At 42.1% G+C, this 25,768-nt stretch overlaps 1 protein-coding gene across 1 annotated transcript in view; it reads right to left on the bottom strand.

Moving 5' to 3' along the window:
• The window catches only part of grin2bb (glutamate receptor, ionotropic, N-methyl D-aspartate 2B-b), a gene marked incomplete at its 3' end in the record, with an annotated part of 123,228 nt that overhangs the window by 44,450 nt on the left and 53,010 nt on the right, over window positions 1–25,768 (bottom strand). The window contains exons 3-5 of the mRNA XM_080757229.1: window positions 14,410–14,553; window positions 12,220–12,493; window positions 11,234–11,426 (exon numbers count right to left, since the gene is read on the bottom strand). Of these exons, the coding sequence (XP_080613355.1) occupies window positions 11,234–11,426; window positions 12,220–12,493; window positions 14,410–14,553 (611 nt within the window). The remainder of the gene's footprint in view (window positions 1–11,233; window positions 11,427–12,219; window positions 12,494–14,409; window positions 14,554–25,768) is intronic.

Raw genomic sequence — 25,768 nt, 5'->3', positions numbered from 1 at the left:
ACTGTTCAGCTCTTTGAAGTGATTGTGGCTTGTATTTTTATTTTTACAAAGTTTTATACTTTTTATACTTTTTATACTTTTTAACTTTTTTTAACATCCTTTATAATGAGAGTCGATGGAAGAAAGGTCCCATTTTTCACAGTTAACTTTTTTGAGCTCTTATTACTCCGTCATACTTTCACTTTGAAACTTCATTCAAACTTTATAATGTTCATCTATCTTTGAACTTTCATTGGTGAAAAAGTTGTTTTGAAAAAGTTTATACTTTTTAAAATATTTAACTTTATTTATAGTTTTTGCCTCCCATAGACAATGAATGGGATTTATCTCTAAATCAACCTCACTTTTGCAGCCTCATTACTCTGGCATACTTTGTCGTAGAAACGTGATTTAAACTTTAGAACGCTCACACGACTCTGGACTCTGGACGGTTCAAACCGTATTCGAATACGTTAAACGTTTTTTCCGAAATCGCAGTTCAATCGCAGGCCGTTTCGCGTAATTAGTGCCATCTTAGAGTGCGGGGCTTCTTTGACTAGAGTGTGGAGACTGAAATTCTTTCCTTGAAAATTTACCAAACAAATTGTCGTCCCGGCCAAAGTATTCATTTTACACGCATGTTCTTTGGTCATTTTGTAGCCACACATGTCCTCTTTCACACAATGTGACCACCAAAGCACAGAGAAAAAATGAAAAAAAAAGGAAAAAAAAGAAAAAAAAAGAAAAAAAAGAAAAAATTGCAAAAAAAGAAAAAATTGAAAACTTAAAAGAAATATTACTTATTAAGAAAAAACTTAAACTTTTTTTTTTTTTACTTATTAAGAATAAACTTGAAATTTTTTTAATAAAGTTTTTTTTTTTTTTACCTTCAAAGAAAAACTTTTAAAAACACTTCTACAACTTCCACATACTTTATTCCGCTTTATGCAGTTATATATGCTTAAACTATAGTTTTTCCAAATGTTCATACTTTTTTAAACTTTTACTTCAGCTTTAATACATTTTCTACTTTTGTTTACAATATGCTACAGTCCCGAAATTTTGATTATGGATTTAGACCACCAATGGGAACACTATTACTCCGGGCCCCGAGTTTCAAACTTGACACGGCAATAACTTTATACATTGCATTTTATGCGAGCCCACGCAGTTTCTACAGGAACTGCTTTCTAGTTTATTTTGATATTCCGCGCTGTCATTGCATGTTGACTCCTAGTATACACGTAGGCTAGGATGCATTTTATCACCATTAATACCAGTGGCGTTGTGTGGCCACGCGCGCCCGGCCGGTGAGAAGGTGAAATGGGCAGCAGCTGGCCACTGCACAGGTGGTTCTTAAAGGCCTTTAAGAAACACCAGAGACGGACACCTGTGCATGTTTCAGGTGAACTATACTCCGGAGTAGTTCACCCAAAACATTTTTGGCTGGGGACCCCCGGAAATGCTTTGGTCATTTCTCGCAACCCCCGCCCCACCGCCCCCTCCCCACCCCAATACAAACTGACTGCAAAAAATAACCTTAATAATAGAGAAAATATATCATAAATTAATACTGAAAAAAAGAGATATACAGTATCATTAAGGAAATGTATGCATGTAGTCTCCTACTGAGCAGCCACAAGGTCATCAAATGATTGGCTTATTGACCCCACAAATCCTAGTCTTCATGGAGTGTGTAATTGATAAAAATATTGAAAAAGATTGAAAATAAGTAATTTCTTGGGTGAACTACTCCTACAGTATATGTACAGTAGACTACAGTGGAAGTCGTCTCTGTAAGCGATGTATATTTCACCTAACCAGAAATAGCTTCTTCTCTTCACATTGGCGACAGCTAGTTTCGGGACCTACAGTACAGTATGACTAAATAAACACATCTGCCATCTGATTAGTTGTTGCACATTGTCACTTAAATCCAGTTGCTGCTTATGAGATAACGCCACGTTACACACTGGGAGGCAATAACTGGAGCCCCGATGGAATGCATTAAATTCAATGAGAGCCAGGTGGACAAGCCAATGAATAAACACTGTAGGCCTGTTAGGAAGATTATTTGCAATATATCTCTTACACATATCTCTTGTTTTTCGATGTGTTCACTGCTCATTGTATAATCTTTTGAGGTATCTCAAAAGCACAGACTGGGCGATATATTTGCAGGTGTTGACTGGAAACTGTCAATAGACAGTCAAGCTATGACAGCTGGTGTTTTATAGTGTTTTAAATTGGTTTTCATGTAGACAGAGATTCATGTTTTTACGTGCTTGTGTAGACTGGAAAAAAGTAACAAAGGAGAAATAACTCTGTTTGTAATACCTATGTACATGAGCACATACTGTAGTATGAATAATATGTCAGTGGACCAATCGATACAAGCTTAAGCAGTATTCTTCCCAATAGGGATAATACGCCAGCTGACCTATCAGGATAAGCTACAGTACAGAGCCTCTCGCTGTTGAAGGAACTCATCATGTCAAACCCACATACAAAGAAGCAAAAACCTAAAGTAGAAGCAGCCACCTTCGACAGGAATTGCAGATCTACAAGCTCGTGGCGTGTTGTGATCTTGTAGATCGGCTATTTTCGGTGCACGACACGACACGGAATATATAAATCAGGAATGGTGATTGGTGAGGCCGTCTGTGTTCTCAATCAACTACTAGCCCACCACGACAAAGTGAAATCACAGCAACCAATTTGTTCACCAGAGCAGTTCCTCGTTGACAGTAAACATTAATCTAATAATTTAATTAAAGTGCTGGTCAAATGGTATTTCATCTTTGTCTTTGTGAATGAATAAGTCGACCCGTATGAGATAAACAAAATCGGCTGGCATTAGTCGTCGACGTTGACAGCCTGTGTGATAATCTACAGTATACAATATGATGTGTGCAGTACGCCTATAATATGAGTGTAGAGTACTGTATGTACAAAGCTCCGAGACCTGGGGCTACAACACCGAAGCATTTGCGAGTGGATACACAGATTTCTGTCAAACTGACATCAGGTGGTGCGAATGGGCAGCATCACATCTGACCCCCTGACCCTAAACACTGGAGCACCTCAGGGATGCGTGCTGAGCCCTCTCCTCTATACTCCCTGTACATGTATGACTGCACAGCCATGTACACACCACTCCCTGGCTGCATAGCTGAGCTCAAGGTGTATGCTTCATTGCTTGGGCATGACAGCACGACCTTAACTAACTGTTTATAAGTATATCATGCACAGTATACATCTGTTGCTATATATATAGATTTTCCACTGTTACTTTCTTAGCTTACTCATGTTTCATGATAAATGTTTTTATGTGATGTATTCCCATGCTTTTTTGTTCTTGCTTAATGTAAGTCGCTCTGGATTAAGAGCGTCTGCTAAATGCCTAAATTGTAAATTGTAAATTGTATGCTCACGCACCCTATTTATATCTTATCTCAGGCACCATGTAAATACAGTATGTAGATATTTTTTTCCTTTCTCCCTTCCACCACTCTTCTTCTTCCCTTTTTTACTTACCTACGAAATAAAAATACGATTTGAACGATGCACAAAAACTAATTTCACCCACTTCTGAAAACCTGTGATGAGACAATAAAGCTGATTCTGAACTATATTATGTTCAGTATTTTCAGTATGCTGCTTCTACAATACATGCTGTAGTGAATAAAAAAAGATTACACCTGTGTGACCTGCCTTTTCTGTAATCTCAGTCTGTTCACTCTGTGTCTTATTGGCGGGCTATGGGCAGTTCAGAAACCCGCATAGAGATCTGAGATAGATAGATCTGAGCTTTCCACAGGCCTCCTCTGGGACACAGAGTGAGTAGACATAAAACATTTAATACAGCGAGATGACGTCTTACGTTACCATAAACAATAGACTTGGCTGGGACGGTACATTTATAATTATTAGGCTCTAAACAAACATTAAAAGTCCATAGACTTGGCCATGCCATGCTAGCACCCCTCCAAAAGCGGCATTTAAACCTATGAAGATACAGTTTAGGCTGGAAATGGGCGATGTGGTCTTTAAAGTGAAGGAACATGTTGCATTGCTTTCTTATTGGCTGCCTTTCCCACAACGCTGCTCGCCTGAAGCTAAGGGTCACAACGTAGGACAGTAAATCAAGCATAACATAACAAGGTGCAAACAATTGCAACTGAGGGGCATGTTAGCGCTGCGAATCAGTGCTGAGGAATCCATAATGTTCACTCCCTATTACCCGCTTGAGTGGTGTAGCATATTGTTGCTGTTGGGCACAAAACCATTTCAACTTTTTCTTGTGGGTGTGTGGAAATGACTGGTGCCATGCAAAAATATTTTCACAATTTGTGAAACAGCGGTTCAGCGGTTCAGTGGGGATGCACACGCATTAATCTATTATACATTTGTAAAGTTGTGGGAACAAGCCAATGAAAAGATGTGCCCATAAAACTGTGCCCATACCACTAGCCAATCAGAGCCAACATGTGCTCACCCGTCACTAGCCCCTCCCCTTTGCCTGCTGCGAGCCTGCAATTTGATCCCCCTCTCTCCGAGTCCCGCACCCGCAGGAGAAGACAAACGAGGAAGGGAATTGGAGCCTCACGATTTTGCTTATTCCTTCTAAATCTCTTGTTGACAACTATTGTTGTTTGACAATAGTTGTTTTTTGCCTAAGTAAAACAATTAAACTGTTCGCAACTTCGCATTGGCTTTTGATTGCATGCACACACACACACGCACACGCACGCCTGTAAGCCACGCCCCCACACACACACACGTGTCCCACACACACACACACACACACACACACACACACAAAAACAGCGGAGTGCCGACAAAACGTGCCAGCAGACTCGCTGATTTAATGTTACAGTAAAGGATTTCATGGGGAACAGACTCAGTGACTGTAGTCGCGGACAGTGGACTACCACGCATACTACCGCGGACCCCCTCCGCCCCGCGCCGGCGATCACACACGGCCACACGGCATGAAGAGTTCACCAACATGCGATCCAGACGATACATATAGGCAGTGGCTAGCCTGCAGCGGCTACATCATTTTTTTTTTATTCCAATTCATTTTTGACGTGCGGAGTCTCTCTCTCTCTCTCGCCACGCCACACACACACACGAATAGCCTGCAGGCAATTTCCTTCTTCCCATAGTGCGCGGCAACGTAATCTGGAATGAGTGTTCGTGAAGCGGCCACGAAATTCTAGTTAGACACATCAACGGACCGACATGCAGAAGCAACGGTGGGACATGCGGTTGAACATGCGCTGCTCCCGTGCTTGTGGTTAGGGTTAGGTTAGGGTTTGAGGTACAGTAGGTTGTCGGTCTAATGACAGTCGGACAAATAGTATGTCTAAACCAGGGGTGTCAAACTCATTTGGGGCGAGGGCCGCATTGGTCAAAAGGTCACTTGATGGGGGCCACAACCAGTTGCGGACGCACGTTCGATGTCTCAAGCCCAACACACACCGGCTCCGTCCGACGCGGCGCGTCAGCGCACGTCGGACGCCGCCGGTGTGCAATAGGTTCATTGAAAATTATGGAGGCGGCTGTTTTGACGCGCGGCGTTCGCAGACGGTGTGGGAGGCCCTTCAGTCAGTCACTGCTATAATATCCATCTATCTATCTATCTATCTATCTATGCTCAGACCCAGCCAGCCAGCCAGCCAGCCACACACATAGTGCTCAGACCCAGCCAGCCAGCAAGCCACACACATAGTGCTCAGACCCAGCCAGCCAGCCAGCCAGCCACACACAGTGCTCAGACCCAGCCAGCCAGCAAGCCACATACATAGTGCTCAGAGCCAGCCAGCCACACACACACATAGTGCTCAGACCCAGCCAGCCAGCAAGCCACACACATAGTGCTCAGACCCAGCCAGCCAGCAAGCCACACACATAGTGCTCAGACCCAGCCAGCCACACACACCTCCGTAAGGGAGTGGTTGCACCACTCAAAAAATCTTCAAAAAACTGAAGAGGCTACTGGAGATTGGAGAACCTGATTTGGACATGATCTGATGCAGGACAATGTCACTATGACAGAAAGAGAAGATGGGTCTTCACACATTCACACACACACACACACACACACACGACTTTGTCCCTATAATGTGCACGGCACCGTTCTACTTCATCATATCACGCAAGAGACGCCACACACCAGTATGGAAGAGAGATAGTCACTTACTCACTTGTTGTAACTTGTAGGGATGCCACAAAGTGAACATCAGCCAAATTGAATAGTCGACAGCTCTGCCGATTAATAATCGATTAATTGAACCCACCCCCCATATTAATCAATATCAGATAAAACGTATAAGATTTTATATTATGCACATGCCATGGTCACATAATTATGTTGAGTGCATGCTTTGATGGTTACAGTTATATAATCAGTTTTGATGAGTAAACCTTTGTGGAGATCTTCTCAGTTCTCATTGTATGCTAGTTACTGCCATTCAGGATGGAAAATGAAATCCATTTGGATTTGGGGAGAAGTAGTTTCATAAGGGGCTGGTATGAAGTACTTGATAAAGAGAACATGTTCAGTTCACTAGTCTACACTCTACTCTACACCTGCCTTCATTTCATCTGATTGTCTGTCTGGCAGGCACTTAACAAGCAATCGTTAACTGTGTCTGTTAGAGAGAGGGGCAGAGAAGAGTGGCTTTGCTCAACTTGATTTATACTTATATTCTCCACTCTGATGAAGGTACATGTTCGATATATCATGCAGCCTTACTTATAAGCCTATATTTTGGCTATTAAAAAAAAATAGCCAAAAAAAAAAAAAAAACTTTTTTTTTTTTTTTTTTTTTTGCTTGAGGCAGGCGGGCCACATTAAATGACATGGCGGGCCACATTTGGCCCGCGGGCCTTGAGTTTGACACCCATGGTCTAAACTAAAGCCTGTACCCATTCAGTATATCTGTGGGGTTTTATAAATAATGAACCGATGAATAGTATTAATAAGTGACTAAATGATAATTACATTGGATCCATCCACGGGTTATTTTTTTCCAGAAAAGTAATGCTTTTAGATACATGAAAGCAGTATTGATTTCATCGACTAAAACTATGAGGAAAAATGTTCCTCGACTATACCTTTTTTTTCACTGACGAAAACAAAATAAAAACTAAATGAAAACTAATCTATGATGACTAAGACTAAAATATACTGAAAGTTTTATCAACAAATAGAAACTAGACTAAAATGTTAGGGAGGGAGCGAGGGACTAGTGGAGAAGAGATCCAGTAGAACTAAAAGACAAGTCACTTTATGTTTGGTTGCGCTCAGTCGTTGCTCGTGTTGTGAGCTTTTAGATCTGCATTTATAATCAGCCATTACGATGCCATCAAGGCCCGCCAATCAGGGCTCGACGCTTAGCATTTTTCCAAGTAGCACGTGTGCGCCTAAGTTGAAAAATCTAGTAGCACACAAATTATTTTAGGAGCACGATGAAAAATGATGTATTTTTAAGGGGCGCTATATGGGCTCAGATCCATGCCAATATTATCTGTGTGTTCGTAAAAGAAAATGCGTAAAAAAACAATCCGTAAAAGAAAGATGCGTAAAAAAACAATCCGTAAAAGAAAAATGCGTAAAAAAACAATCTGTAAAAGAAAAATGCGTAAAAGTTACAGATGCTTTTTTTGGTTCCCCAGTGATATCACTGCCAAAATTCACATGACGGCTGAGAGCCAATCACTTACGAACAGAAAAAAAGACAACCTAAATTACGAATGCTTTTTTTGGTTCCCCAGTGATATCACTGCCAAAAATCACATGACGGCTGAGAGCCAATCACGTGAGGCCTTTTCCTCTACCCAATCAAAAAGCTCCATAAGTCTGCCTGGCAACTGAGGTTGCCATGTTTGTCTGGGGCTACGTTATAAGTATAAGTATAAGTTTATGAGTTACAAGTTTAGCTATATTATATCCATATCTTGTCTTAAAACAACCACTCAATGGCATTATTGACTAATTCATTATTTTATAATGATATATATATGATATATATATATATGATAGCAGCCTCATCATACTATCATCATCATCACATCATCATATCATATCATATCATATCATCATATCATATACTACATATATATATATATATATACTATAATTAGTGAATCACTGCCTGCACCAATCGCTCCCACTTTTCACACGGGGGGGCAATATCGCACAACGGGCAAGGGCTAGTATAAAATAGTAATACATAACTTAAAAATATATATTTAATCTGGGACTGGGCTTTCCTGTCTATAGGTTTAGCTATATATCCATAATATCTTGAATTAAAACAACCAGTCAATTACACAAATTCGTTATTTTAGTAGCCTAAAATAAATAAAATAAATTCAGCTATATATCCAATATCCATATGATATTAAAACAATCGGCAAATAGGCTATATCCTAATTTCTGCACACAGGCATCATTATTTTCGTTCTGACGATTAAGTAAGGCATTGTATAATTTCACCACAGGGAGACGCTGTACGTCTTGCTCACTGTCTCATGCACACACCACCCGCACCCCCCCCCCTGCCTGAAACAGGATGTGACGTTTATGGGCGTTCCAATCTAGTATGATAAAAATCGCCAAAGAAGAAGAAGTCTTCACCTATCTAGTCAGGAACCATGCTCGCTCGCGGCTAAAGGCTTCTCCCCATAGAGTGGCTTGGAACAAACAAATTAGGCTACACAAACCGACAGCAGCTGAGGGAGAACGTCACATCCTGTTTCAGGCAGGGGGGGGGGGGGGGGTATGCTTCCAATATGGATATTGGATATATAGCTGAATTTATTTTATTTATTTTAGGCTACTAAAATAACGAATTTGTGTAATTGACTGGTTGTTTTAATTCAAGATATTATGGATATATAGCTAAACCTATAGACAGGAAAGCCCAGTCCCAGATTAAATATATATTTTAAAGTTATGTATTACTATTTTATACTAGCCCTTGCCCGTTGTGCGATATTGCCCCCCCGTGTGAAAAGTGGGAGCGATTGGTGCAGGCAGTGATTCACTAATTATAGTATATATATATATATAGTATATGATATGATATGATATGATATGATATGATATGATATGATATGATATGATATGATATGATATGATATGATATGATATGATATGATGTGATGATGATGATAGTATGATGAGGCTGCTATCATATATCATATATATATATATATATATATATCATATATATATCATTATAAAATAATGAATTAGTCAATAATGCCATTGAGTGGTTGTTTTAAGACAAGATATGGATATAATATAGCTAAACTTGTAACTCATAAACTTATACTTATACTTATAACGTAGCCCCAGACAAACATGGCAACCTCAGTTGCCAGGCAGACTTATGGAGCTTTTTGATTGGGTAGAGGAAAAGGCCTCACGTGATTGGCTCTCAGCCGTCATGTGATTTTTGGCAGTGATATCACTGGGGAACCAAAAAAAGCATTCGTAATTTAGGTTGTCTTTTTTTCTGTTCGTAAGTGATTGGCTCTCAGCCGTCATGTGAATTTTGGCAGTGATATCACTGGGGAACCAAAAAAAGCATCTGTAACTTTTACGCATTTTTCTTTTACAGATTGTTTTTTTACGCATTTTTCTTTTACGGATTGTTTTTTTACGCATTTTTCTTTTACGGATTGTTTTTTTACGCATTTTCTTTTACGAACACACAGACAATATTGGCATGGATCTGAGCCCATAGCGCTAGCCCCTCCTATATACAGCCTTTGTCCCCACACATCTCAAAATGAGCCATTGACGATCAACAGAGAAATTACGTCAAAATTCTGCTAAATATGACATAAATTAAACGCCATTGACATTGAAGGGAAAATGTATGTAATATGTAAACGAGCAAATCAGCTAATCAATCACAGGCAACAGGCATTCTGATTGGCCAGTATGAGATGATACCTGATGATGTATGATGACAAGAGCGCCCCTCACTTAACATGGGTGTGATTTTTCTTTAATGAAGTGATATGAGTTAGGGGTGGAAATAATGTCACAATATTATATCACTATCTTTTCAGCAATTATCACAAAATAGTGATATTCATCATATCATTGTTATGTTTGTTTTCATATAATATATATAATCAATTTGTTTTATGCTAATACTTTGTAGATAGATCGATAGTAGCTCTGTTCCATTCCATACCTCTAATACGTGCAACACATTGGAGCTATGGACCAGAGCTAGATAGATAATAAGTTGCTCATGGATGGATAGACAGGCTATCCGTTTTTATCCTGCTGTTCTATCATGTTAGTGTGACATTCAGACAGTGCAGAGGCTGCTCGATGGTGAATTAGTATTGTAACATTCTCCTTGGCTTTGACTGACTGACTGATATTAATACGGTAATCCAGCCAGTTCGGTCATTCGCATTATCATTTACGCTGGGCACACGCTTTTGTAAGCAAACGCTAAACAAGGGTTGTTTTTGATAAACATCAATCCGTCCACTCCATGTGTGTGCGCGCGCGTGCGCGCACGGCTACACGCTGTTTCACCCGCGTTTGGTTAAAAGTAAGATACGTTTGAACTTTGAACATTACAAACAAACTTTGCAAATAACGTGTCGGGTCCAAGCAATTCCTTCTGAATCTGTGCTATCATGCTAATGCTATCCCGTTGAGTTCGCTCTGACTTCTTTTCTGTCTGCCGCTGACAGGGAAGAGCACGGAGCAGCAACACAGGGAGGGGAGGGGAGGTGGGAGCAAAGGGGACAGATCTTCAAATGAACGTTGTTAGCTTGTAGCTCTTCTCTTTTTGGCGAACGACACCGCCGTTCAGAAATATAAATTTAGGTATAGAACCACGACTATAGAATGTGCACTTGCTGTAGACAAAGACTTGTCTTTATCACGATTGAATGGTCAAATCCTGTAGTCGCACCTGTGCTACAAATTGAATTTTACAACTCGCACGGTGATATTTTTAGTCGCAAATGCGAGTACCTAGTCGCACTGTCGAGCCCTGCCGCCAATATACATTTTAGTCAACTAAATCAACCGTATCTTTAGTCGGCTTAAACCATATAAAAAATTGCTGTCAAAATCAACACTACATACAAAGTTTCCGGCCGACATCAACAATATTTATGCATGACACCAACATTTCTGGAGGTCTGTATGCTGTGCCATCCACCATGGGCTGCTTGGTGTGGTGTGTGTCGACTGACTCACTTGAGCACCTCGTTGGAGTTGCTGGGACCGGAGCCCTTCTTGTCTGGCGGGCCGTGGCAGCTCGACTTCAGCAGGGTGTGTGGCCCCCGGTCCAGCATCATGGTGGACGTGGCCGAGGCGATGACGGCCACCGCGTCACGTACCCTGGCCTCGATGCCGTAGTCCCATTCGTCATACGACACCGAAATAAGCCCTGGGAGAGGAAAGACGGGAGAGGGAGAGAGGCAAGAGATACTTATCAACTAAAGAGGCAGAGAGAGTACAATGGAAAAAACAGCCCGAGGGGGGAAAAGACATTGAAAGCATGTCGTGGGAGGTTAGAAACTGGGAAAAACACGGACAAGCGAGATTAAGAGAGAACGTGCATGGGAGTTCCATTCTGAAGTGACAAACGGATGAATGGAAGCATATTGGTGCTGCCTTGCAGAAACCATGTATATTTGAACTTTTAGTTTTTTTTGTAAATAAATGCCCTACTTCGTTGCACAAAAGTGTCACATAAAATTAGCAAATGTCTAAATAATAACGACATTGGATCTATGGGCATACAGATTATTTTTTCCATTCCCTGTAATTTCCTGGTTTTGGACATACAAGCTTTCCACCCGACAGCGACGATACTAATGCTGCGCGATATTAGAAAATAATGCAATATTCGATAACGTTGTTGAATACCTCGATAACGATGTGACTCACGATAAGTACCAGAAAACTGCAGTTTATCATTCTAATGCGTTTTGCTTCAGGTAAAGTTTAGAAAACTAAAGACATATAAATTCAAAATGTAAAACAAATATCTAGCATTAATGTATGAAAAGAAAGAAAAAAAAAAGATATAGTTCAGATTGAAAAATAGCAAAAATAGCAAACCTACAAGCTCACAAGGCATCATTTTTGGCTATACAGTAGGCTAAGAAAACCTACAAGCTCATAGACCAAGCTTGTAGGTCTTTCCGGGCAAACCGCACTGCACTGAGACTACCTACCTGTGGGGAAGACGGCAGGGACGTGCTCCGCGTCTCCGGCCACCAGCGAGGGAACGATCCAGGTGAAGGCGTAGCCAGTCAGGCCCACGGAATGGGCCACCTCGAAGATGGTGGAGGCCTCCTCCTTGGTGCAGTACAGCAGGATGACAGGACTCTGCAGCTTCTTCATCTGGTTCTGGATGGACTTGGAGTCTCCGTCGTCCATGGACATGTCCAGCAGGAGCACTTCCTGCAGCTCCCAGCCCACGAAGCTGTTCTCGATGGTGCTTCGGATCTGGAGGGCAGGGACGTGCAGAGAGTGTTAGAGAGGCAGGGGCTGAAATCCCGTGACGGGGCGCAACCCAGCACTCTTTAGGCTAGTGGAGATGCGAGGTGTACGACATGGATTTCAAAACAAATTTGTTCAACGCAAAATACTGCGTTCAAGTTCAGGAGACTTCGTAGAAAAGCAATTCTCCTGAATGCTGCCTTCCGGTATGGCATGGAAAGGAGTGGCATTTGCATTCTTTCACCATAGTAAATGCTGCATTCGTGGTCTGCAAAGGGCAGTTGTTTTACAGGCGGGTAAATGGGCACGGGCTGAAGCCCCCTTTGATGTCTATGTGTGCACGCCCCTGCTGGAGTGCACTGGAGAAAAAAAACATATTGTGGGAGGTTAGAAACTGGCAAAGAAATAACTGACAAGCGAGATTAATTGAACGGATGGGAGTTCCATTCTGAAGTAGATTTGACATGAATGGAAGCACAATTGTGACAATCTTTAATTAATTGTGCTCATGAGAAATGTACTTTTATTGTAGTGACTGTTTTTCTTTTTGGTTTCCATTAGTTTTTAGTTTTTCTTTGTTATTTGTGTTTTTATTTCAATTTATTCTATTGGTTATCACTCCTTTCTATTTTCAATATTCCTAAATATGTATGTTGTATGTGTCCAAATGACCAAAAGCTTCACTTTTCTGTTGTGCAAAAGTTAACAAAAAGCAGGTTAACTTTGCTGGCAAAAAACATCTTGGACCCAAAAAAATTAAACAAATTAGGGGGGAAGGACTATTTTTAATGGGGAAAGCAGAGCCAAACGTCATGCATGCTCACTCCTGGTCAGAGTTACTGGACTTGTGTGAAGAGGGGGAGTCGGGGGGAGTTCAGAATTCAGAATTTCAACAAAAGACCGTGAAATCAGGAGGGTCACTGCGAGCAGGCCATCGAGGCCACTATGGCCTCCCTCTCAGTGCATTCACCGGGAAGCCACTGTATACACCTTAGATTTTAGCGGTGGCTATTCAAAAATAGCAGATGCAAAAGCTATGTACAAATAGAGATTAATTGTCACACAGATAATTGTGTTTAACGATTTGTTATTTCTGTTTGCCTTTTAGGCTTCGTAATCGCAAATTGCACAGGGCAGATATGACAAATAACTTAAATATACAAAGAAATCACTGACACATTTAATAATTTGAAATATTATTTTTACTTCCAAAACACTACTGTAAGCATGAAGATTTGCTATTTCTGCTATTGTCCGTAAATGTACGGACATCGAAACGATTCACGATTAGAAATAAAATAAATGTTAAATGATCACACAAAGTCAACAGCACAGAGCCCAGGCAGAGTGTAGGTCTACAGCACTGTTTCCCAAACAGTGGGGCGGGACCCATTTGTGGGTCGTGGATCCATTTTTTTGGGTCGCGACTCACGAGTGAATATCCCTTTGTTTTCACGAGTTGAAAACAAATTCAAGCATTTTTTGAAAATAATTTAAAATAAAAAGAATCACAGAAATATCCTAAATTAGAAACAAAATTATTAAGAAGTAGTGAAAATAGCCGCTCTATAAGCTCACAACGCACCCCAATGCGACGTGTTGTGAGCTTGTAGATCTGCTATTCTACGTAGTTTGGGTCCTGGGGAGACAAATTTCTCTTTTGGGTCTCAAGCTAAAACAGGGGTTCTCAACGTTTTTGGCTGGGGACCGCCGGAAATGCTTTGGCCATGTCTCGCGACCCCAGCCCCCTCCCCACCACCAATATAAAATGACTGCAAAGAAAACCTTAATAAATGAATACTGAAACCAGAATCATTAGGAAAGTTTATGCATGCACCACATACTATGTGAACTCTTAATTTCCATTTTCAGTTGCAAAAAAATATATACAGGTATATATATTTTTAAATAATTTACAGTACCTTGTTTACAAAGTCCTGGTATCCGGGGTAGTATGTTGTGACGATAGAAAAGATGTACCAGTCATACTCCTCCATGATGTTCAGCATCACTGATGCCTGCTGCTCGATGGATGGACCAAACTGGAAAAACATGGAGTGGTCGTCCTGGAAAACAGAGACAGAGAGGATTAAGCCCATGTAGGTAATTAGGCAGACAACACAACACAGCATTTTATAACTTTCATTTTGAAAAATTTATAAGCTAGCACACGATTCATTAACAGTTAAGAGCTGTTACTTTTAGGTACCAGATGATCGGAGATCTCTGCCTATACCGATATACGTCTGGTAGAGTTCTGCAATTCATTTTTCTTAATGTTTTTTTATCCCACGATTTTGTAACCCATTTTTTCACCCAGTGTCAATTATCTAATGTAATCCTGGACGCTACACTTCCTCTGCCAACCTGGGGGGGCAGCGGACTGACCTCATGCTTCCTTCTATGCATGAGGAGTCCAAGCTGCTTCTTTTCCCGGCCGGATGTAGCGCGTGGAAGGAAGTTATTCCAATCAGTTCCTTTCCCCTCCAATAGGCGCCCCGGCTGGCCAGGGGGAGGTAGTTTAGAGACCAGGATTACTGCATGTTTTTGTGAGGGTATCTACCCTAGGGGATACGGGGAGAACATGCAAACTCCACACAGAAACGCCCTTTCGCCAACCCCGCCTCGGGTATGGGCACTGATGAATGAATCCACCAGCTGTTTAAAAACCAGGAAGAGACGCCTGTGCTTACGCCCTCTGTGTGAACACAAACACGATGATCTGAATTGCTGATCACCCCATAGATGATTTGATTGCTAAGCAAAGTACATATTAGGATTAGGATAGAAGTGAGGGCAGAAAAGTGAAGACGTCAAAAGTGATTGGCCAGAATGACATTTTGTGGTGATTGGTTTGGTGGAGCACGGAATGTGATGTATGATGATGTATCATACATACACAAGTGTGATTAAAAAAAATCTAATAATGTCCATAAAAATAAAAGTAGTAAAAATATAGCCGATCTATACAAGCTCACAAAACGTACACAATGTCTCTCTTTAGGGTCTGGAGCTAATACGGAGAACCACAGATCTATTTCATACAGTTGTTAAATGGTAAATGGTGCATTTATATAGTAGCTTTATCCAAGGCACTTTACATAGATTGTGCATCAATTCACCCATTCACACACACATTCATACTGTACACCAATGGCGGCGGAAACCATGCAAGGCACCAACCAGCACATCAGGAGCAGGTTCAGTGTCATGCTCAAGGACACTTTGACACTAACTCTGGGGGAGCCGAGGATTCAAGCTGGCAACCTTGTGGTTACCATCCAGCCACTCTACCCCTGAGCCACCGCCACCGCCGTTGTTGTGACCAAAACCAGTTGGAGATCACAGGAAATATACAGTATTGGGTTATGAACACTGCAAGAAAGAGGAGATTAATTAGCTTTGCAAATGTATTTTGTCTGCTAAATATTCTGCATAATAAATCATGTTGCTGAGCACTTGTGACAAACATTTCTTTTTTCATGTTTATTTAAAAGAAAACATTGCTTCAAAATGTTATGACTAAAATAAGTACTGTAGGCCTGTTGAAATGGACCTCTTGCACAGCCAAAGCAGGTCACCAAACGCAGTAAAAGCAACAGCCGTAATGGCTGTTGACAAACCCATTTCACAACATTCACATTTTTACACATTTTATGATGACTCACAAATACAGACTCTATTCATACAGTGAGTGACTACATTCTGGGCTAGGAACAGGAAGGTCAGCATTGCAGTGGTCCGGGGACCACCAGTGGTTCTTGAGGGGGTTCCAGGTGCTCCCCAGCCAATAGAAATATATATATGGGGGAAAAAAGTTCTTTACATTTAGAAAATCTTTAAAAATAATAATTTGAAAAACTGTGGGAAATTGAATTCAATTCAAATGGGCTTTATTAGCATGAGAAAACATTTACGTTGCCAAAGCAAAAGTTAAGATCTACAAGCACACAATGCGACACATTGTGGTGAAGAAGTTTAGTGTAGAGGGGGGAAAAAAGAGCACACCAAGTACAGTGCCAACTCAGGTCTGTTTTACTAGAAGGTCTAATGTCGCATTCACACCAGCATGCTATACTGAGATTAAAACAAATCCTGCTGCGTATTGTCGGAAAGTGCGCTTCGTTTGGCATTTGTGAAGGCCCAATCGAATCCTAATGCGCATCAAAGAAACGCATTCTACTTTGCCAAAAAACGGGGGTTTCACTTCGCTTCAAAGCGCAACAGAGTGCCGATTGCGATTACCGCATGGTGAATGCAATCGCATCAAATAAAGGAAATTAAGCAAACAATGTGGCGGATGAATGAGGAGTAAACACAGTTGGAGATGGAGAAGGCATATTTTACGCGGAGCAAATATGTCCCGTTACCGTGGATAGACGTGAAATATGAGGACGAGTACATTAATCAATTGCTTAAGGAAACACATAAAAACACTGCAGTGTAGAGAATATTCAGTCTGTCAGTCTGTCTGTGCGTAAACATGGAGTGCTGTCACTGCTGTCACTGTGTGGAGTGGGGACTTTCTTTATCTCGATAAACTTGTAAATGATTCATTTTCTGCTGCAGTCTGCGCTGTGCCTACACATGCCCAAAAGAACAGTGCGTGTATGTGCACGCACGCGCACACACACACACACACACACACACACACACACACACACACACACACACACAATGTAACATAACATTCAAGGCGAGTGGAGAGATAGAGACATAGAGAGAGAGAGAGACAAGAGAGACGTCCAGTCCCCGACACACTGCATCCACGTTTTACGTCCTATATAACTATTACTCGAATTACAATTTTAACACCATATATTTCACTGTGTAGTTGTAGCTGTTTATGAATTGAACCCATTGATGAAGTTCCCTGCTGCCTTTCCAAACGGTGTGGTGCGGATGAACATAGTGCGAAGTCAAACGCAGGAAATTAAATATGCGAGAACGATGCAACTTCTCCGCCCAATCACATCGAGTCTACCGCAGTACAGGTGAGAATGTGACCTAAGTCAGGGGTACTATTCAACTATAGATTAGGCAGGGGGACACAACTGTAAGATGAGTGTGTGTGTGTGTGTGTGTGTGTGTGTGTGTGTGTGTGCGCGCGCGCGCGCGCGTGCGTGCGTGCGTGTGTGTGTGTGTGCGTATGTCTGTGTGTGTGTGGGGGGGGGGAGGGGGGTGCTGCTTCACCATGTTTTTAGTTGCCATTGTAGGCACTTAGAGGGGCAGGTGCTCAAGTGAAAAAGGGCACCTTGTGCAGCGCGTGGAATCGGCCGGTTGCCTTAATAGTATGAGATTTATATATTTTGGGGCATAAATAATTTTTCATCAAGAATTGATCAATGTCACCATGGTCCACATACTGTACACTGTACAAAAAAAGTATTTATTTGTTTAGTTTTTTTTCAAAATGGCACATTTCTGTCCAGAGGGAAAGGCCAGGTGGTGCTCTACCACCCCTAGTGTATATCTGTGCACACCACTGCTTATAGAGCAGGTCAGCATCGGAGGACCTGAGGGGGCGTCTTGGGACATACCGATGGTACAGACTGTCTGCCATGCGTTTCCACGGTAAAGACACGCTGGTGCTGCTCCGCCTGCTCCAGCGCCTGAGAGTCACGCTTCAGTGATCCAGGCATCTGGTGTTTTTTGGCACAGCGCCCAAGCTTCAAGCTGACAATAGTTCACCTTCTGGAGAGGAGGTGAGCGCTGCTCTTTTGATCCTCCTCTTTTGATCAGAGCAGACGTTGAATCGTAATTTCACCGTTTTGCCTGTTTTCCTTAGTCGCAGCTCAAAAAAGGCTTCACAGACACAGGAAAAAATCCCAAAACAAATCCACCGAATGTTCAAAGTTCAGGTTTTTGTGGGTGTAATAAGAGGTCATGAAACCTAAAAAAAAAAAAAAAAATGAAAATAGATGAAAATTAATGTCATGAAACGTTTCAAATAAACACGCTGCGAAAAGAAACGCCCAGTCTCTGTGCGGTCAGACGGGTGGGGTGGGGGTTGCCACGAACGCTTTCGAGACATTCCAATGACCCAGAAAAGGTTGGGAATCACAGCCGCATACTGTTTACAGCGTAGGAAGCAGAAGGAGATTAATGAAGAGCAGCAGGAGAGAACGAGGGACAGCTCTGAGAGCTCAAGGAGCCTGATGTCTGAGTCTCTCTTGGGCAGAGGAGACGTGGGGGTGGGGGGGCAGTGACCCATGCCTGTGCACGCGTGACTCATCAGGACACAGAGATTGAGGTGGACAATTAATGGAAGTAAAAATGACCAGAGGGGACGCGGCGTACAGAGAGAGAAGGGGGAGCTAGGGTGGGACTGTATGGAGAACATTGCCATCATGTCAACAATTTTGTGCGCGCTAGTTGTAGACCAGAGTGCGACTGACGAGGAAACTGGAGACACGTGCCCTGCAGGGTGCATCTCATGATGAGCAACACTGTCTGCTGCCTCTGCCTATGTACATACAGCCCCAGTGGTGGACAGAACAATAACCAGTATTTCGTCGACTAGTACTATGACGAATTGTTTTTGTCGACTGACGAAAACTAAATGGAAGCTAAATGAAAACTAAGCTATGATGACTAAAACCTAGACATGACTAAAATGTTAGGAAGGGACTAGTGGACAAGAGATCCAGTATGTGCTTGGTTGCATGCTGAAAATAGCCGATTACAAGCTCACAACGCGTCGCACTGTGACACGTTGTGAGCTTGTAGATCGGCAATTTTGTGTGCAGGGACCTTAAATCTGTAGATTTAGTCGACTATAATCTTATGCTATTTAGTCGACTAAAACTAGTCACACTAAAACATTCTAACACTAAAACATTCCAGGTGACTAAAATGTGACTGAAACAAAATGAAAACTATTCAAGAGATTATGACAAAAACTAAAATCAAAATTTGGTGTCAAAATCAACACTGACAGCAACCGAGTAAATATACTTCAGTATGGACTTGAGAGTACTTTGTTTTTTTCTGACTGTACCTTACTTGAGTATTTGCACTACATTTGAAAGACAAATGTTGTGCTTTTGACTCCGCTGCATTTCTAGGAAGGAAAAGCAATAAAGAGAAGACTTCCGCACACCCGGCTCAATTTTCAGCAGGTGCGTTGGCAGCAAAGCAGCAGACGTTTAGAGAAGGAGGGAGACCCGCACACTGCCACTTGCTGGTTCAAGAGGTTTTTATCTAAGAGTGAAGGCAACGTTTCGGCATGTGATAATCGTTCACCAGATAGCAGCTGTAGAAGTGATGCGCCCCTCACTGTGATTTTTGAGGGGTGATAGCCCCCCCTATGTCCAGCTTTTAGTGTGTGCAAACACAAACTTTGTCCTACACAAATATTAAATGCCATTGAAGATGAATGGACAATTTGGAGTGTTTGTGTAAACACTGCGTGAGAAATTTCCATTCCCTGAGCAAATAGCCATAGTGTGTATTTGATGATGTACGATGATAAGAGAGATTTTTAATTAAATTTCTGGAAAATATGAAATGTCATTCATACTTAAAGCCTTACTATTTTCCTTTGCTCCAGTAATTTAACTGAAGTACTAATGTGACAGAGCAACTTTCACTTGTAGTTATGAGTCATATTTGACCTGCGGTGTCTAAAGTCGTCCTGGTGTTCAGTAGTGTATTTGACCACCACTGACTAGGCCCTACAGCCGTGTTGCTAGTTTTAGTCATAGTCTTTTTCGTTTCTTCATGTCATATGAAAGCAGGGAATCAAATAACTTCAAATTGACATATTGGTTGTTCAGTTTGACCCACATCATATTTAGTTTTAGTCAGATTTTAATAATCTGAAACGTTTCAGTGCTAGCCTAGTTTTAGTCAACTAAATATCATAAGATTTCAGTCGACAAAATCAACACTGCCCCATACACAGACACACGAGCTGTCATGGACGGTTCGGATGTACACATTCATTCATCAGTCACAGTTTTTATTCAAATGACACGGTAAGATACAACACCCCAGCTGTACATGTACAAATTCTGCATCTCTTAAATTAGCGTTTTTCAGTTACTTAACTAACTCTGGGGGACACACCCAAATTTAAGGTGTTTCAACTGGTCAGCCAAATGAGATATCGGCATAGTAAGTGATATTACACTAATTGCATATCTGTTCTTGAGGTAATTGTTTATCCCCCCCAAACCAATGACGGCTAACTTGACCTTTGGAATACACAAAAAAGTCAAGTGTGTCCAAAAACTTTAGTTGCCAATGCCATGCACTTTGGCTTTGTAGAGCAGTATTAATCCTTTCAGCTGGGGACACTCTGGATCCCCTGAACCCTACGTTAAGTAGCAGTGCCCTAAAGGACTACCCCCCCCCCCCCCCCTCATTCACATATACTGTATAGTATCGTAGAGATGCATGCATACAGTGTATACTGTGCATCTCTACAATTTGTGCATAGGTGTATGCGTTCATCATGTATATGTACTCGCGCATGAACACATTTCTAACGGGTTCTGTGTACCCATCCATGTGTGCAAGCACTCGTACACGTTAGTCATGCCTAAGCCTGTCCCCGGGTCGAGGGCCACTCGCTCCAATCAACATCAAAAGCCCATCTTCCCCTTACCCCCTGTGGCCATTGTCCCCCCCCCCCCCTCCCCCTCCCCCATGGGGACCGACCGGCATGACTTCATCATCCATAGTTCACATACCTTCACCACATTAACCATGTCGGCCCTATTTGTGGCGTTCCAATATACTCCAGACCACTCCAGACAGCTGGAGGGGTCACGAATACGGCAGAGCAGGGTCGGGTGTTGAAGCTGACATGACACGATGACACTCAGTATGTATGCAGCCCAATATGGTGGACAAAATAACAAAATAACTAACTAATTACATTATACAGCAGATTTACAAGCGTTGCATCACAACGCTTTGTACATATTCAAACTTCAGGTATGCCCGAAGAAGTTCACACGACTGACAGCTTGTCGAAATTGTCTTGATTATAATACTAGACATGCACTAAATGGTCACTTTACTTTTCCTCTGCCCAAAACCAATGCACTTAAGAAAACAGTCATGCACAGAGCCATTGCATACTGGTGTGTGCTCCCCCCACATTTGACTCTAACAAGAAATAGACCTACATGTCTGCAAAGTAACTAACCAAAGCTAATTGTAGTTTTTTAGTAAAAAGTACACCCCTGAGGTGTAGTGTAGTGTAAGTGTAAAGTTTTCAAAAAGGACAGTACTAAAATGTAAACGTACTTCCTCACTTTTTTTGGAACGGACCTGGCCGTTCACCCCGTGACCTCTCTCTCCTCCCTCCGTTCCCACTCTGCCACTGTCAGAGTATCTCGGCTACTTCAGTTCACGCTGAGTGTTAAATTAATAAGGTGAAGATAAGTGCCGCATGTAATTTCCCCCGACACTATTATTCCGTTCAATGGATTCCTTAATCCACCTGTCCCCTCCATCCCCACTGACGCCTCTCGACTTTGTCCATTACCTCGTAACCCCCTTTCCGCACACACACACACACACACACACACACACAAGTCTCTCACACACACACACACACACACACACACACACACACACACACACACACACACACACACACACACACACACACACACACACACACACACACACACACACACACACACACACACACACACACACAAATAACTTTCATCTCACACCACTCTCCCAGGTTGCCTTTTTTCTTCGCATTGTCCTCTCACCTGGGCAGTATCAATTTCTCTCAGCCCTCACCCCCAGTCCTCCTCTCCTTCTAATCCGTTCTTTCCCCCAAGGGCGTCCACAGAGGCGCACAAGGACCAACCTGCCAGTCAGAGAGATCACTGGGTACATGCTCCCCTTCTCTAGATTACAGCTAATGATCCTCTTTCTTCTTTCTCTTTCAAACCCTAATCACCCTTATTTCATTTCTCTCCTTGATTTGCACTGAATTAGTGTCAGTGTTCCCTGTCCACTCGCACTTTCGATCTCTCCCATCCACAGCACTGGTTTTCAACCCTTTTCATATCAAGGCCCATTATGTATTCGGCATTTGAGCCACGGACCACCATTTGATGAGATTTATTCTCTCAGACCCAACACATTTCGTTGGATAAGATTTTGTCCACAATTCCATCCTACATTTATGTTGTTGGTACCATAGGACAGACAAGAGGCAAACGTTGATCAAAATAACAATAATTCTACATTTTTTAATTGTGTAGACTTCTTGTAAATTAAGAAATGCAGCATATGTTTAACAATAATTTAACTCTCAAGAGTTACTAACTCTCCATCATTTAGCTGGGGACCACCTGGAACCCCCTCAGGGACCACTGGTTGAAAACCACTGATCGACAGTATGAATCTCAGCTCCGCCCTTATGCTTCTCCTTCACTGAATGTCCTGGAGAGCCATTAGCTTACACACCAACCCTATAGGCCACTGGTTCCCAAACATTTTCATGTCAAGGACCCCAAAATCGACACTAATTAGCCCGCAGACCCCCCATTTGAACTTTGAAGAGATATGCCAGGGACCCCCATAAGAGAAGATTTTTACAGCTCTAGCAGTGATTCTCAACCCGTTTAATTTCAAGGACCACCAGTCTGACATAATGCATTAGTCTACGGGCCCCCATTTAATGGCATTTCTATCTCTGGGACCCCAATTTCTATTGTAAAATCAATGTTAATTTAACTCTGAGAGTGTACATTTGTACACTCTCAGAGTTACAGACCCACAATGGTCCATTTGGTTCCAAACTATATAATTCAACTGGAAACCAGACGAATCTGACACAGGGAAAAAAAAAGAAATCCCTGGGGAGATTGGTCTGGCACTCCTCAGTTTGAAATACATTTAACTCACACAAGAATTGTGGGTGACCAATCAGAGCACACTATTCAAAGTGAGACCTTTTTTTCCCGCTGTGATGTTGGCATCTGTTTGTAACGCAGTGATATTAGTCTGGCCATGCCATTCTAGAAAATAGAAGCTCTACAAGGTTGTTGTTGTCCTCATGGAATACTATACACACTGATGGAGAGCACACAAGAAAACAATTATTTCCCACTGTTTCACACCTGTAAACCTTCCATTTCCTGAAAAGTACATACAGTACAAGGTTATTTTCTTTTTTGCTAATTGTTTCCTGTGGACCAGGTGGGGGGGATTATATGATATATCTCCACACTGGCCTGGGAACACACCTCGGGATACCCCAGGAGGAAGTCGTTAATGTTGCTCTGGAGAGGGAAATCTGGAGCTCTCTGCTGGAACTGTTGCCCCCGTGAACCGACTCCGGATAACCGGTAGAAGAGGGATAGATGGACGGATGGATGGCTGGAAGAGATCATTTTCTTTGCATTTCCTGAAAAGTAACAGTTTTGGACATACAAAGTTTCCACCCGAGACAGCGATATTTGAATGGGATGTTATTTGGATGCCAGTGTGGTGGCTCCCGTGTTGCTGGGAGATCTAAACCCATTAGGGGGACTCTTGGGCACACTGGATGTAATGCAGCTCGCCACGGCCACTCCTCTTGGGCATTAGTGACATGGAGCTCTCCGCTGCCGTCGTGGCTGCACGCTGCATGCTGCCTCCATACGGCGTAAAGCACATGTGCTAAAGAGCGAGAGTGAGAGCCTACAACAGGGGGCTGAAAGGATCTGGCAACGCATGACCACGTCATGCCAACCCAACGAAAGCCTGTCGTCTCTCCCAATTAGATTTCGTCAATGTCGGCTGGGAAACCTTGTATGTCCAAAAGAGTTACTTTTTCAAGGAAATGGAAAAGAAACTAACCTTGTGTTCCAGTGGAACCAATTTAGTTATTTAGTCACAAGCTTCATACTTTTCACTGGCTCAATATTGATAAAACCACAGACAAAGAGAGGAAGGAGAGGAAGATGATACCAAGGCACTCTTGTAGAAAAGTAAAAAGAATGTAATGAAGTGGCTATAGTGCATTGCAAGATTGAAAGGCGTCATTTCAATGCATTAGCCACTTTATTACAGGCTTTTTACTTTTCTACAAGAGTGCCTTGATTTCATCTTTCTGCTACACTAAACTGACACTTTTACTATTCTTCTTCTTTCTAAAACAAGGAAAATAGGCGATCTACAAGCTCACTATCACATTGGCCCATTGTAAGCGTGTAGATCTGATATTTTCACTCATTTTGAACACTGTCAACACTGTCAAAGGAAAAAGTAGGCCTTCATTTACAAAGAACTACAGTTTAAATATGGAGATGACAACATGCAGAGGAAGGGTGGCATGTCGGCTCAGCGCTCAACAAGTCCCGGTGAGAGGGGTCAGCGTCATCATTACTAACCCGAACCCTAACCGCACGCCAAGCCACGTGGTCGTCGGACTAATGCGCCGTGGGAGTTACGAGCAGATCCCGGTGAGAGAGGATTGGAGGGGAGGTTGAGGGAGAAAGACAAACAAGAGAGGCACAATAAGAGTTAAGACCTTCTAAATGCCTTCTAAATCAGTAGTTCTCAAACGTTTTCGTGCCGAGGACCCTCAAAATGATATGTATTTGGCCACGGACTCCCCCCCCACACACATGTCAGGTCGTGGTATAAATCTGGACAATGATTGTCCTTTAGGCTATAACACTATAAGGTCGTGTTTGTCCTAGTGATGGCAACATGTCACAACATTACCTTTTGATGTGCTGTGACTGTCAAATGATTGATTTTCCATACAGCTCGTCTACTCTGGTAGCAAAAATGATGTATAATGATTATTATATCCCTGTCCCCCATTCCCCCGCGCCGTGCCATTTCAGACATGCACACACCGCCAACATATTGTCCTCACATGGCTCATGGAGATTTGTGCTCTGCTAAGCGCACCCTTCCAATTGTTATGTTGGGCACTGAAATAATTAGTTGTTAGTGAGTTTTCGCCCTACTGCAATTGATTTTGTACAAAGAATAAGCCATTCTAAGATCTGCCAAAGTTTTCTCATAAAATAGGGTTTACTGAGGAGTCATGCATGCGAAAACAGTCCAAAGTTAAAACCTCAAGAGGGACTGAATGACTCTCAAATACACACATATTGTCACTGTCTGGCAGAAACCTTTTATCTCCAATTTTCCATAGTTCAACTTTTAATGTTTTTTTTTTAATTTTTTATCACCTATGTCCTACATACTGTATTAGCCCATCTGCAAGCTCACTGTAGCTATTTTTACAATTTCTGAACGTTTTCATTTCATTTCCTCGCTCCTCCTTATTCCCAGTGATGTAAA

This window comes from Protomyctophum bolini (genome assembly GCF_963924005.1).
Source record: "Protomyctophum bolini genome assembly, chromosome: 3".
NCBI classification, from domain to species: domain Eukaryota; kingdom Metazoa; phylum Chordata; class Actinopteri; order Myctophiformes; family Myctophidae; genus Protomyctophum; species Protomyctophum bolini.
This window is presented reverse-complemented; position numbering and strand designations above follow the sequence as displayed.